Consider the following 14,711-nt stretch of genomic DNA (forward strand, 5'->3'; position numbering starts at 1 on the left):
AGGCCTGGACAGAGAAAATATTCTGGACATAAAAACCAAGGTTGGATGCGTAACCAGGGTAATAGTGGGTGGGACAAGGGTTGGGCTTAAAGTGGTTGTCCCCTGATTGCTGGGACCCCTCCAATGATACCCCCACAGATAACTAAGATGAGGGTCCCCAGCTACCCGTTCCTCCTTACTGCACACACTGAGGCTGAATTTAAAGGGAGCAGAGTTTACACATGCGTCCTGTCACTCTATATCTGTGGAGCTGACAGAAACAGCTGAGTACAGCAACATTTTTCCTGTGAATAGATGATAATTAGAGAGCAAATGTCCTAAAATTTGTTTCTGGTTGCATTCCGTCGAATTGGCCGTCCAATTCAATCGAAATAAAATTTGTCTCAAATTGAAAGTACCCCGATTACCCTGAAAATTCATGTCTGACTCTTTGTCTTCTAGGACTGTATCCAAGTTAAATCCAACCTCTTTTAAATCTCTTTAATGCCAAGCCAGCATATAATGGGAAAGTGACAGCAACATATATGGGTAGAGGGAGGAATAAGAGAAGTGAATTTTGGGAAGGCTGCCTGCCAGGCATTAAGTTTAAGTCCATCCAAGGTCATCTGATCCTTTGAGTAATCTGTAAAATAGCTGCCGGTGTTAAACATTGGCTGCCATTTTGCTGCGACTCATGCGCCACAAACCCCAAAACTTTCAGAATTTGCAGAATCCGAAACTTTGGGGAAATTTGGACTGAATTTAATTTGTGTAGAATCAATTTGCTCATCTCTAGTGATAAACATCCTTTGTGGGACAACCCCTTTAAATCTTTAGAATTGCTGCAGTGTATGCTTATTTGATTTAGGCTCCCAAAAGGCGCTTCTTTGCCCAGTCCTGTTACATAGCATTGTATTAAGTTACCAAGAAGATTGACTGGGCACTGTACCATGACAGCCTTCAAAACACCAGTGATTTCAGTTTAGACCATATCAGGTCATGTGATAAATATTCTAAATTTCATGTGTACATACCATTATGGTACCTCCTGTCTGAGTCCTCAATGGTTTCAATACTCTTCTTTGAACAAGGAAGTTGGGAAGCAGGAAGAGTGGTGGGATCTCCGTTATGGTGGCAACTACAAATGACCACTAGAATATAGAAAAATGGCAGTGAGGAGTTAATTTACTTATTACGTGCTTTTCAAAAGATGACCTTACTCTAGAAGAGAGGTGACAAGTATAAGATGCCCAAATAATGTTAACAAGTTATGAGATCCACACTGACCACTAGGGGAACACGTGTTCTGTTAAGCGCTGTGCCCCATGTTATATGATGCAAATAGTCCTCTCATTTAAATAAAATTAAAAATTTGAAGTCCATTTAGTTGGTGTAGATACATCCAGTAGTCCAATCTATTCGTTCATACAGAGAAAATACCTTTAAATTAAAGTAAATACATTGAAAAATATGGTAATCGGGCAGAACCCCATATTTATGAAGTAATTGCAAGCACTTTGTGTTGCCACATCAGAATACCTCACACCCTGTTGATGAACCTGTTGCATACTGCATTGAGGGGGAGAACAGGCGCACCGTTCGTATGGTGCAGCGGTATTAATAACTCTTCCCCATGAGTCTGATTTACGTTAAAAATACACTACCTTTAGTTTATTTAAGTAGCGTCTAGTATGAACAACCAATAAATCATCTTCTGTTGCCTCCTCAGCAGTTACAATAGTGTCATCTGTGATTAACTTCTCATCTGAAAGGGAAAAATTAACATTATGTACAACTACCGAAATAATATACGTGGAATAATTGGGTCAATACAAAGATCTCTAATAAAAATGCAAAAAATAACTGCATAGAATAAGTAGCCAACTCGAGTCACTCCTGCAGTCTTTCTGCTTGCCCATCCAGCATCTTTATTACCTAAATGAATGCCCCGCCAGGAGAACGCTACTTGGAATGCATAGTGCCTACTGTAAAACATGGTGGAGGAGAGATAATGCTGTGAGGTTGTTTTTCAGGGTTTGGACTAGGCGTCTATTTCCAGTAAAGGGTAAAATTAATGCATTAGCATACAAAGACATTGTAGACATATGTATGCGTCCAACTTTCTGGCTACAGTTTAGAGAAGGCCCTTTCCTGCATGACTGTGCCCCAGTGTACAAAGCGAGGTCCATAAAGACATGGTGTGAGGAGTTTGTTGTGGAGGAACTCGAGTAATCTGCAGAGTTTTGACCTCAACCCTATTGAACGACTTTGGGATGAATTGTAAAGCCAAATTGCAAGCTAGACCTTCTCATCCAACATCAGGGTCTGACCTCACAAATTCTCTTTTGGCTGAATGGTCACAAATTCCCACAGAAATTCTCCACTAGCTCCCATAGATTGAATGGAGATAAAACGCAGATATTCACAGCAACCTCTCCATTCAAAGCTTCTTCCCAAAGTAGAGGGCGCCAAACCTTACGGGATGGGAGCAGTGGATATGCCATGAAGGAAAAAAACAAAAAACCTTTAACCCGTTAGTGACAGCTGGAGGCGTCCCTGCTCGAACATGTGAGATCGATATAAGTATCGATCTCACCCGTTTAACCCTTCAGATGCGGTGCTCAATAGCGTGCACCGCATCTGAGTGGTTTTGGAGAGAGGGAGGTAGGGAGCTCCCGCTCATCCCACTGACACCCGGCGATAAGATCACCGAGTGTCTGTGTATCCGATGGCAGCCGGGGGCCTAATAAAGGCCTGCCTGTAGTGAATGCCTGCTAGGTCATGCCAGAGGCCTAGCAGATGCCTGTCCGCTTTAAACGAACAGGCAGTAATACACTGCAATATAACAGTATTGCAATGTATTATAATAGCGATCGGAGAATCGCATATTAAAGTCCCCTAGTGGGACTAGTAAAAAAGTAAAAAAAAGTTTAATAAAAAAAAAAAAAGTGAAAAGAAAACAAAACACTTTTTCCCCTTACAAACTGCTTTACTATTAAAAACCAAAATAAAGTAAAAACGTTACGCATATTTGGTATCGCCGCGTTCGTAACGACCCCGACTATAAATCTATTACATTATTTAACCCGCACGGTGAACGCCGTAAAAAATTAAATAAAAAAACTATGGAAAAATTGCTGTTTTCTGTGAATCCTGACTTAAAAAAACAAGTGATAAAAAGTGATCAAAAAGTCGCACCTACTCCAAAATGGTACCAATAAAAAGTACAAGTCTTCCCGCAAAAAAAAGCCCTTATACATCTGCATCGGCGGAACAATAAAACAGCTATGGCTCTTCAAATATTGAGACATAATAATGAGAAATAATTTTGAAAAAAAAGCGTTTTCACTGTGCAAAAGTAGTAAAACATACAAAAACTATACAAATTTGGTATCGTTGCAATCGCAACAACCCGCTGAATAAACTTATTGTGTTATTTATACCACACGGTAAACGGCGTAGATTTAGGACGCGAAAAAGAGTGGCAAAATTTCAGGTTTTTTTCTATTCCCCCCCCAAAAAAAGTTAATAAAAGTTAATCAATAAATAATATGTACCTCAAAATGGTGCTATTAAAAAATACAACTTGTCCCGCAAAAAACAAGACCTTATGCAGCTATATCGACGCAAAAATAAAAAAAAGTTATAGCTCTTGGAATGCGACGATGGAAAAACGTAAAAAATGGCTTGGTCATTAAGGTTTAAAATAGGCTGGTCATTAAGGGGTTAAAAGCACAATGACCTATACAGATACAACATAAATCAGGGGCGTAGCTAGGGGAGGGCAGGCGGGGCATGTGCTCCGGGCCCATCTACCATGTAGGGAAGGGGGAGCGCTGCAGAGCAGCCGTATCAAAACAGCTGATCGCTGCTGACAGGCGCCCTGCATGCTGAGCGGCTGCAGCAGCAATCGCTGTTGCAGCCACCCTGCATATAGGGCGCCTATCAGCAGTGATCAGCTGTTTTGTTACAGCTGTTCTGCGGCGGTCCCATCGTCTTTGGGCCCCCTGCTGCTACGGGGCCCGTGCCGCCCGCCACATTACATTTATGTGCTAGCGACTGTGACATTTAATTGTATCTGCATCCTGAGGAAGCATATACAATTGAACACTATCACTAGGCTACACGCCAGATTAGTCCTGCAGCCTAGAAGACGCTAAATTTCTTTCTACAAGGGGGGGCTGTGTGTGGCACTATCTACAACGGGGGGCTAATTTGTTATGGTAACCCCCTTATATAACTATATTGCTTGTAAAGTGTACAAATGGTTTTATGCTCGAGTTACATTTTAAAAAAGTGAAAAAAATTACACCTGATTGGTAGAGAAAGCAAACAGGTCGAGAGGGAAGCAAATGTCGGGAAAAAAGTTGGGGGGCGCCTATCTGAATCTTTGCCCGGGGTGCAGGAGAACCTAGCTACGCCTCTGCATAAATTCAAAGTGGTTCATTTCTTACTGCGTAGCTAATTCTTCTTAAAATCTGTAAAATAAAAAATTACCTCTGAGAAAGTTTATAATTTTTCCCCATTTACCAGAGTCGAACGGATGAAGCTTCTCTAGTCCAATAAATGTGATGTTATAAACAGTAGAATATACTATCGGCCAGCGACTTGCAGGGATGTCTTGATACAGTTTAGTTTCATGAGACCTATAAAAAACACACAAAGATTTAAGAATCACTGATTGTATAATAGGTTACAACTTTTTGGGTTCATTTTGTTGTCGTTAACACCTTAACCCCTTCCCGACATTTGACGTACATGTACGTCATGGAAAGCATTGACTTCCCGCAAAATGCCGTACATGTACGTCAAACGTTTGGCACCGGCTCAGAAGCTGAGTCGGTGCCATCATCACCGGATCTCAGCTGTATCTTACAGCTGACATCCGACTGTAACGGCGGGGACCGAAATTAGCTTCGATCCCCGCCATTAACTCCTTAAGTGCAGCGCTCAAACGCGATCGCTGCACTTAAGGTGTTTGCAGCTCATCGGAGCCCCAGCAATGAAATTGCCGGGGTTCCGGTGGCTGCAATGGCAACCGGAGGCCTAATACTGGCCTCCCTGTCTGCCTAGCACCGAAGCCGGTCAAGATCCGCCCGGCGGCGGAGCCTGATCGGCTTCCGTAGCTGCCGGCAAGATGGCGCCGGGTCAGGAGCTGATCCGGCGTCATCAGCGGTGGAGGTCAGCTGTACTGTACAGCTGACATCCACCTGTAACGGCAGGAACCGGAGCTAGCTCCGATCCCTGCCATTAACCCCTTCGATGCAGCAATCGAAAGCGATTGCTGCATCGTAGCGGTTACTAGCAGATCGCCAGCCCTGATAGGCAATCGGGACTGGCGACTGCTGTTATGGCAACAGGAGACACAATGGTCTCCTGCTCTGCCATTACGGAAGCCGATTTAGGCCCCGCCGGGAGGCGAAGCCTAAACGGCTTGCTGTCAGTGAATGACTGACAGATCTAATACATTGCACTACATAGGTAGTGCAATGTATTAGAAAAAAATAAATCTGACCGTTGGACCTTCAAGTCCCCTAGTGGGACTTGAGAAAAAGTGTAAAAAAAGTATAAAAAAAGTGTAAAAAAAAGTGCAAAAAATAAAAGTTTGAAAACAATAAAAGTTTCAAGTAATCAAATAACACACAATCCCCCTTTTACTCTTATCAAGTCCTTTATTATTGAAAAATAATAATAAACCATATGTATTTGGTATCGCCACGACCGTAACGACCGGAGGTATCAAAATATTATATTATTTATTGCACGCGGTGAACAGCGTAAAAAAAACCCGTAAAAAACTTTACCAGAGTTTCTGTTTTTTGGTCACTTTGCCCTACAAATATTACAATAAAAAGTGATCAAAAAGTCGCACGTATCCAAAAATAGTACCTATAAAAACTATAGCTCGTCCCGCAAAAAACAAGCCCTCATACAACTCCGTCGACAAAAAAATTAAAAAGTTATGGTTCTCACAACTTGGCGACAGAAAAAATACATTCTTTTTATAAAAGTAATTTTATTGTGCAAAAAGTTGTAAAACATAAAAAAGTGCTATAAATTAGGTATCGCCGGAATCGTACTGACCCGCAGAATAAAGTTAACATGTAGTTTATAATGCGTGGTGAACGCTGTATAAAAAAAACGAAAAAAGCTGTGCCAGAATTGCGTTTTTTTGTTTACCTGGCATCCCAAAAAATAGGATAAAAGGTGATCAAAAAGTTGCATGTACCCCAAAATGGTACCAATAATAACTACAGCTCGTCCCGCAACAAACCAGCCCTCATACCGCTACGTCTATGAAAAACAAAATTAGTTATGGCTCCAATAAGTCAGGAAATAAAAAAATATGCAGTTGTGCCCGAGGGGAACATTTCTTCTGTTTCAAGAGGCGATTTATCAAGGACCTAAAATTAGGGAACCAGGAAGGGGAGGGCCCAAACATATCCGCTGGAAGCGACGGTGCCCGTATTATACCAGGACAACACTTCCCAGCAAAATTCCCCAAACTACAAAGGCGCGGAGTGTGGACCAAAAGGGGGATAAGAAATGACACCATTTATCAGTGCGACACTGGCCTGTGCGGAAAGGATTGCTTCACAGCGTAACACACATCTATGGATTATTTTTATTTTTTTATACCACCTGACTATGCCCCTTATATACTCCGCCCCGCTTACATGTACCCCCACATTATAAAACACCAGCAATACTCAAACAAATATAGTACCAAGCAAAATCCGCTCTCCAAAAGCCAAATGGTTCTCCCTCGGCCCTGAACCCTACAGCGTCCCCAAACAGCAGTTTCCTTCAACATATATGGCATCGTCATACCCGGGAGAACCCTTTTAACAATTTTTGGGGTGTGTGTCTCCAGCGTCATAAGCTGGGCATGACATATTTGCCACTGAATGGCATATCTAGGGAAAAATATAAATTTTTAATTTGCACCATCCGCAGCGCATTCATTTATGGAAAAGACCTGTGGGGTGAAAATGCTCACTACACCCCTTAATTAATGCCTTGAGGGGTGCAGTTCCATAGTGGGGGTCACTTATCAGGGGTTTCTTTTTATTATTTCACATCTGAGCCTCTGCAGTTGTGAACCAATACTTTGTAAATCGCCAAATTAGGCCTCCACTCCGCATGGTACTCTTCACTTCTGAGCCCTGTCATATGTCCAGACAAAAGATTAGGGCCACATGTAGGGTGTTTCTAAAACCGGGAAACACTGCATAATAATTAGAGAGCTGTCTTGTTATGGTGGCACAAGCCGGGCACCACATATTGTCCACATATCTGTGGAAAAAATCCCATTTTCACTCTGCAACATTGAGCGCACACTAATTTCTACAAAACACCTGCAGGGTTAAAATGCTTACTACACCCCTTGGTAAATGCATTGAGGGGTGTAGTTTCCAAAATGGGGTCACTTCTGGGGGGTTTCCACTGTTTTGGGCCCACAGGTGCCCAGAAACCAATCCAGCAACATCTGCACTCCAAATGGCGGTCCTTCCCATCTGAGCCCTGCGGTTTGCCCAAACAGCAGTTTATGACCACATATGGGGTATTGCCGTACTCGGGAGAAATAGCTTTACAAATGTTGGGTTCTTTTTTTCCTTTATTTGTTGAGAAAATGAAAAAATTTGCGCTAAAGCTACGTCTTATTGAAGAAAAAGGACTGTTTTTATTTTCACTGCCTAATTCTAATAAATTCTATGAAACATCTGTGGGGTCAAAATGCTCACTACACCCCTAGATGCATTCCTCAAGAGGTGTAGTTTCCTAAATGGAGTCCCTTTTTGGGCGTTTTCATTGTTTTGTCCCCTCAGGGGCTTTGCAAATGTGACCTGGCCTCCGCAAATCATTCCTGCTTAATGTGATCTCAAAAAGCCAAATAGCGCTCTTTCCCTTCTAAGCCCTGCCGTGTGTCCAAACAGCCGTTTATTACCACATGTGGGGTATTGTTTTACTCGGGAGAAATTGCTTTACAAATTTTGTGGTGCTTTTTCTCCTTTAGTCCTTGTGGAAATGAAAAAAAATTAGCTAAACCTACATTTTATTTGAAAAAATGTAGATTTTCATTTTCACAGCCTACTTGCAAAAATTTCTGCAAAAAACCTGTGGGGTCAAAATGCTCACTATACCCCTAGATAATTTCCTCAAGGGGTATAGTTTCCAAAATGGGGTCACTTGTTTGGGGTTTCCACTGTTTTGTCACCTCAGGGGCTTTGTAAATGTGACAAGGCCTCCGCAAACCATTCCTGCTAAATGTGAACTCCAAAAGCCAAATAGCGCTCTTTCCCTTCTCAGCCACGCCGTGTCTCCAAACAACCGTTTATTACCACATGTGAGGTATTGTTTTACTCGGGAGAAATTGCTTTACAAATTTTGCGGTGCTTTTTCTCCTTTAGTCCTTGTGGAAATGAGAAAAAAAAAAAATCGCTAAACCTACATTTTCTTTGAAGAAATGTTGATTTTAATTTTCACGGCCTACTTCCAATAATTTCTGTAAAAAACCTGTGCGGTCAAAATGCTCACTACACCCCTAGATAATTTCCTTGAGGTGTCTAGTTTCCCAGATGGGGTCACTTTTGGGGGATTTTGACTGTTTTGGCACCGCAAGAGCCCTTCAAACCTGACATGGTGCCTAAAATATATTCTAACAAAAAATAAGGCCCCAAAATCCACTAGGCGCTCTTTTGCTTCTGAGGCCGGTGCTTCAGTCCAGTAGCACGCTACGGCCACATGTGGGATATTTCCTAAAACTGCAGAAACTGGGCAACAAATATTGAGTTGCATTTCTCTGGTAAAACCTTCTGTGTTATAAAAAAAATTGTATTAAAAATGTATTTCTGCAGAAAAATATGAAATTTGTAAATTTCACCTCTACATTGCTTTAATTCCTGTGAAATGTGTAAAGGGTTAAGACATTTTCTAAATGCTGTTTTGAATACTTTGAGGGGTGAAGTTTTTAAAAAGGGGTGACTTTTTTGGGGTTTCTAATATATAAGGCCCTCAAAGCCACTTCACAACTGAACTGGCCCCTGTAAAAATAGCCTTTTGAAATTTTCTTGAAAATGTGAGAAATTGCTGCTAAAGTTCTAAGCCTTGTGAGGTCATAGAAAAATAAAAGGATGTTCAAAAAACGATGCCAATCTAAAGTAGACATATGGGTGATGTTAATTAGCAACAATTTTGTGTGGTATAACTGCCTGTCTTACAAGCAGATACATTTAAATTGAGAAAAATGCTAATTTTTGCAATTTTTCGCTAATTTTTGGTGTTTTTCACAATTAAATACTGAACATATCGAGCAAATTTTGCCAGTAACATAAAGTCCAATGTGTCACGAGAAAACAATCTCAGAATCGCTTGGATAGGTGAAAGCATTCCGGAGTTATTACCACATAAAGTGACACATGTCAGATTTGAAAAATGAGGCTCTGTCAGGAAGGTCAAAAGTGACTAAAGAGGGAAGGGGTTAAAGGCTATGTGCACCTTTGCAAGGCAACATATTTATTTTTTTTAACACCAGGAGAGCATAGCTTTTATTATGGTGTGTGATATATAGAATGCACTAAGAATACGAAATGCTTTTATATACGTATTGACTCTGAATGTAAGATTGTTTATCATTTCTGTCTCTCCAAAACGAATAAAATTCTCTATACAGACCCCTGTATCTAGCGCTATTCACTAAATCAGTCCCGCGCAGGATCAACCTGTAAACTATTACATCTAAGTTCATAACTTAGATGTGATCGTTTACAGGTGGATCCTGCGTGTCAAGAGACACACAGGACCCACGGTCACTGAACCCGTCAGTCCCGCGGACCTGACGGGAACAGGATTTTGCGAAAGATACAGCTGCTCTGTATAGAGAATACAGAGCAGATGTATCTCAAAAAGTAAAAATAATTTTTAATAAAAAGTATTTGTAAAGTTGCACCAAACACACTGATACACCTTTTTATTAAAAAAATAAAATAATGTCTTTGCCTTGCAAAGGTTTACGTAGCCTTAAACAATGCTTTATGACTTTGGACAGTAGGACAGATGTTCTAACGTAATTAGAAAATGTTCTGCCATAGTTGCATTAGAAAGAATGGCATTATTCTGAACACCAACTGTATCAAGGCTTGACAACACTATTCCTGACAAATAATTAGTAACAATTTTTGATTGGGCTGGTAAGTCGCACTTTATGTTATTCATTTATCAAAGCAAAAAAAACAGGGTTGCTATTAAACCTCATTCTCACCCAGACGAGAGCAATACATATGGCATTTTACGACTACGCTGTCTACTTGGCCAGAATAGGGCACCCAAAGAGTAGCATAGGGGTTTACTGTACCTAAAAGGCCTTTAAATTCATACAGAGACATACAGGTTTTTCTGTCAGAATCCATACGAATCCGACAGGAAAAAAAATAGTGGTATACTCTATCTATAGCCATTTTATTGCACTTTTCACATTGCTTCTAGGGCAGACTATCTCCCTCATGCTGCACTGAATGACACACGGTGCGTCAGCACCCAGAGCCCCTGCGGCTCTGTAGTAAGGAGCCATGTGGGCTTCCATGTGTCGTCATTCAGCCTCCTTAACTCCTTCGTGCTCAGCGACATACTATTCCGTCGTGCTAAGTGCATCGTTCTCGCTCAGCGCCGGAATAGTACGTCTAAGGGAAAATGCATCGCCATTTTCCCCCGACGTTTCATCGAGCTGTGATGCCTGCTGTTTCCGACAGCTCAGTGTGCAGGGACCAAATCGTAGTGGTCCCGCCTCTGCAATCGCTACTATTGGTTAGTTAGTGACGACAGATCAATAGCAACGATCGCATTCCTGCTCTGACCTCAGATCGTGCCGCACCCGCTCTCTGTTGGAGTTTGAGAGTCATTGAGAGAGGTTGTGGCGTGAGGCAGTGCAGTTTAGTTTAGTTTAGAAAAAAAACAGTGTAGCAGTAGTTTCAAAACTTTTCCCACCTTCTATCCACTTCCACTTCCCACTCCTGTCCTTGAGTTCTCCTTGTCACCCACATTTTTTGGTCAGTGATCTCTATCACTGACCACCTTTGAGTCTTCAGGGCCACATTTTGGTCCCTGGGGATTATTATTATTTTTTATTTTCTTTATAAAATATAATAAAAACGAGAAAAAAAAGTCAGTTTAGAAAGTCAGCAGATAGTTTAGTATTAGGCCTCATTCACACGGCAGGGTTTCCCGGCCGGGTGCCGGCCGTTCATAAATCGGCCGGCACCCGGCTGCATTAGGAATAATAGACCCCTAATGGGGCTATTCACACGACCGATTTTTTGACGGCCGGGAAAACCGGCCGTCAAAAAATAGGACATGCTCTATCTTCGCCCGGGTACCCGGCCGCCCGGCTCCCATAGAAGTCTATGGGGCCAGGTATTACACGGCCATCACCGGGATGTGTCCCGAGTGATGGCCGGGTTTTCCGGCGCTTGCGCTCTATCTCCTCCTCCTCACAGCGCAGAGTGCATGTGAGGAGGAGGAGTTGATGCCATTCTGACGAATGGCTGTGTGCTGTACACAGTGTGGCAGGGCCGGGGTGTACAGCAGGTGGAAGGGAGCGCTGCGCTGGCTCCCTTCCCCTGCTTGTTAAAAGCACCCTGGCCCGGCGACACCTTCGATGGCGCCGCTAGCAGCTGCTGCTGCTGCGGCTGCTACTACTGTAGCGACACCACTATAGCAGAGCGGGGAGGTATCTCCCCGCTCTGCTATGTGCTAGCCGCACTTTAGCTCCTTGAAGGAGCGGAATCCCCGTGTTTTCGGGGATTCCGCTCCTGGACAGAGCGCTTGATGTCTCTGTCCATATCTGGGCAGTGACATCAGGGGAAACTCCTGAAGCGGAATCCCCGAACACATGGGGATTCCCCTTCGGGAGTTGCCGCTGATGTCACTGTCCGGATCTGCCCGGCCCGGCACGGATGCATAACTTTATGCAAACCGGCCGGGCAAAATGGCCGATTTTACCGGCCGACACTCGGGCTCGGGAACGACCCGGTCGTGTGAATCCCGCCTTAGAGTTAGTTAGTGTCAGGGAACCGTCAAAAAGTGTAGTTAGGTATAGTGTCAGGGAATTTAGCGTCAGGAATCAGTCACAGTTAGTTAGGTTTAGTGTCAGGAATCCATCACCGTAGTTAGGTTTAGAGTCAGAAAGTTCACATAAAATCTAGTTAGGCTTAGTGTCAGGGAAGTCCACTTGTTCTAAAAAACAAACAAAAAATATATTTTAAAAAAAAGTTGATATTTAGTTATCTGCAGCATCTCAGCTAGTATTAGTGTTTGTTAGTGTCAGGGAATCATTCTATAAAAACAAGAAAAAAAAATAAGTTTTAGGTAGCAGTCTATTGCTTCTACTAGTACTAATAAAAGTACTTATAAAAGTATACTTTTATTTATTTTTTTTGTCAAGCACACACGCTCTGCCTGTGCAAGAGAACACATTTTGTTGTATACACAATACACGTGTCTAAGCACACAATTTACACGTGTGACACAAATAATAAAATATGTCCCAAAGGTCATTTTCTCTTGAAGAGGCCTATGCGTTTCTTGCCTCTGACACTGACTCATCAGATGGCGAGACTCTCTTATGTATCAACCTCCTCATCCAGTGATGAAGAGGAGGGACCCCTCGGAGACGCCCCAGGACCTCCACCACAGTTGATACCCCTGAGAGAAGTGACCCCCGCCACAGTTGAAACCTCCGAGCAAAGTGAACCCATTTGGACCACCACACCAGACAATTACGAAACCCAAATCCCTGAGTACATGGGCAGCCCAGGGATTAAATTTAATTCGGCAGGGCTCAGTGAGATGGACTTTTTCAAGTTCTTTTTCACGGATAAATTTATAGAGCTTATGGTGTCCCAGACAAATTTATATGCCCAACAGTATATTACTAAGAACCCCACATCATTTTATGCCTAATCCCACAGATGGACTCCTGTAGACGCAGCAGAGTTGGGCAAGTTCTGGGGACTGCTCTTGAACAAGGGGCTTCTGAAAAAGCCATCCATTAGGACCTACTGGAGTACAGACATGTTATACCACACCCCGATGTACCGTATGGCCATGTCCAGGATGCGTTATGAGGCAATACTTCGCTTCTTACATTATGTTGATAATGAGAAGTGCCCACCCCGAGATGACCCCAGTTTTTACCGTTTGTATAAACTGAGACCCCTATTAGATCATTTCAGTGCCCGGTTTGCCCAAGCATACACCCCTGAAAAAGTGCATTTCTGTTGAGTCCCTGGTACATTTTAAAGGGAGGCTTCAATTCTGCTAGTACCTGCCGAGTAAGAGGGCAAGGTATGGCGTGAAAACGTATAAGCTGTGCGAGAGTGCATCAGGGTACACCTACAAATTTAGAATATATGAAGGGAAGGACAGTAGTATTCAGCCCCCAGAATGCCCCCCCCCCCCCTTACTGGGAATTAACGCAAAAATTGTGTGGGATTTGGTGCACCGACTGCTGGACCAGGGTTACCACCTCTACCTGGATAATTTTTATACCAGCGTCCCACTCTTCAAGTGCCTCGCTTCCAGAAGTACCGCGGCACTGTTAGAAAAAACCAGAGAGGCCTCCCTAAGACTCTGCTTGGGCAAACACTCAGAAGGGGTGAGAGCAGGGCACATTCTAGCAGCAACATATTGTGTGTCAAGTACAAGGACAAGAGAGATGTCCTTGTATTGACAACAATACATGCCCACACCAGTACCCATGTACGAGGTACCAGTACAGAGACCCCCAAACCAGACTGCATCCTGGACTACAATAGGTACATGGGAGGGGTGGACTTGTCAGATCAAGTCCTGAAGCCCTACAGCACCATGCGGAAATCGAGGGTGTGGTATAAGAAACTGGCCGTGCACATCATACAGATGGCATTGTACAATGCGTACATGCTACGTCGATGTACAGGCCAGAGGGGAACTTTCCTGGAATTTCAAGAGGTGGTTATCAAGAACCTAAGGGACCAGGAATGAGGGGGGGGGGCACCTAGTACTTCTGGAAGCGAGGCCACACGCATAGTACCAGGGCAACATTTTCCAGGAGAAGTTCCCTAAACTGGAAAGAAGGGAAAAAGTTAAAAGAGGTGCAGAGTCTGCCAAAGAGGGGGGTAAGGGAGGACACAATATATAAATGTGACACGTGTCCCGAAAAACCACGGCTCTGTATGAAAGATTGTTTTAGAATTTATCACACATCCCTTGATTTTTAATTTACCCTGATGCACTCCGCACAGCTTATCCCCCTCATCTTTCCCTTCTGAGCCCTGCCGTGTGCCCAGGCAGCAGATAACAGCCACATGTAGGGTATTGCCGTACCCGGGAGAACCCACATTACAGTTTATGAGGTGTATATCTCTGGTGGCACATGCTGGGCACAATATATTGGACAATAAAATGGCATATATATACACTACCGTTCAAAAGTTTGGGGTCACCCAGACAATTTTTGTGTTTTCCATGAAAACTCACACTTATATTTATCAAATGAGTTGCAAAATGATTAGAAAATATAGTCAAGACATTGACAAGGTTAGAAATAATGATTTTTATTTGAAATAATAATTTTCTCCTTCAAACTTTGCTTTCGTCAAAGAATGCTCCATTTGCAGCAATTACAGCATTGCAGACCTTTGGCATTCTAGCTGTTAATTTGCTGAGGTAATCGGGAGAAATTTCACCCCATGCTT

General features: G+C 42.9%; 1 protein-coding gene across 4 annotated transcripts in view; it reads right to left on the reverse strand.

Annotated features, from left to right (window-relative positions):
• Positions 1 to 14,711, reverse strand: part of HDAC11 (histone deacetylase 11) — a 56,930-nt gene that overhangs the window by 22,301 nt on the left and 19,918 nt on the right. For 3 of the 4 annotated variants that reach the window (XM_075833812.1, XM_075833809.1, XM_075833811.1), the window contains exons 2-4: positions 4,477 to 4,625; positions 1,644 to 1,744; positions 1,014 to 1,130 (exon numbers count right to left, since the gene is read on the reverse strand). In XM_075833812.1, the coding sequence (XP_075689927.1) occupies positions 1,014 to 1,130; positions 1,644 to 1,744; positions 4,477 to 4,625 (367 nt within the window). The remainder of the gene's footprint in view (positions 1 to 1,013; positions 1,131 to 1,643; positions 1,745 to 4,476; positions 4,626 to 14,711) is intronic. The other variant, XM_075833810.1, reaches the window with a different exon arrangement.

This window comes from Rhinoderma darwinii, chromosome 7 (assembly GCF_050947455.1).
Source record: "Rhinoderma darwinii isolate aRhiDar2 chromosome 7, aRhiDar2.hap1, whole genome shotgun sequence".
Lineage (NCBI taxonomy): Eukaryota > Metazoa > Chordata > Amphibia > Anura > Rhinodermatidae > Rhinoderma > Rhinoderma darwinii.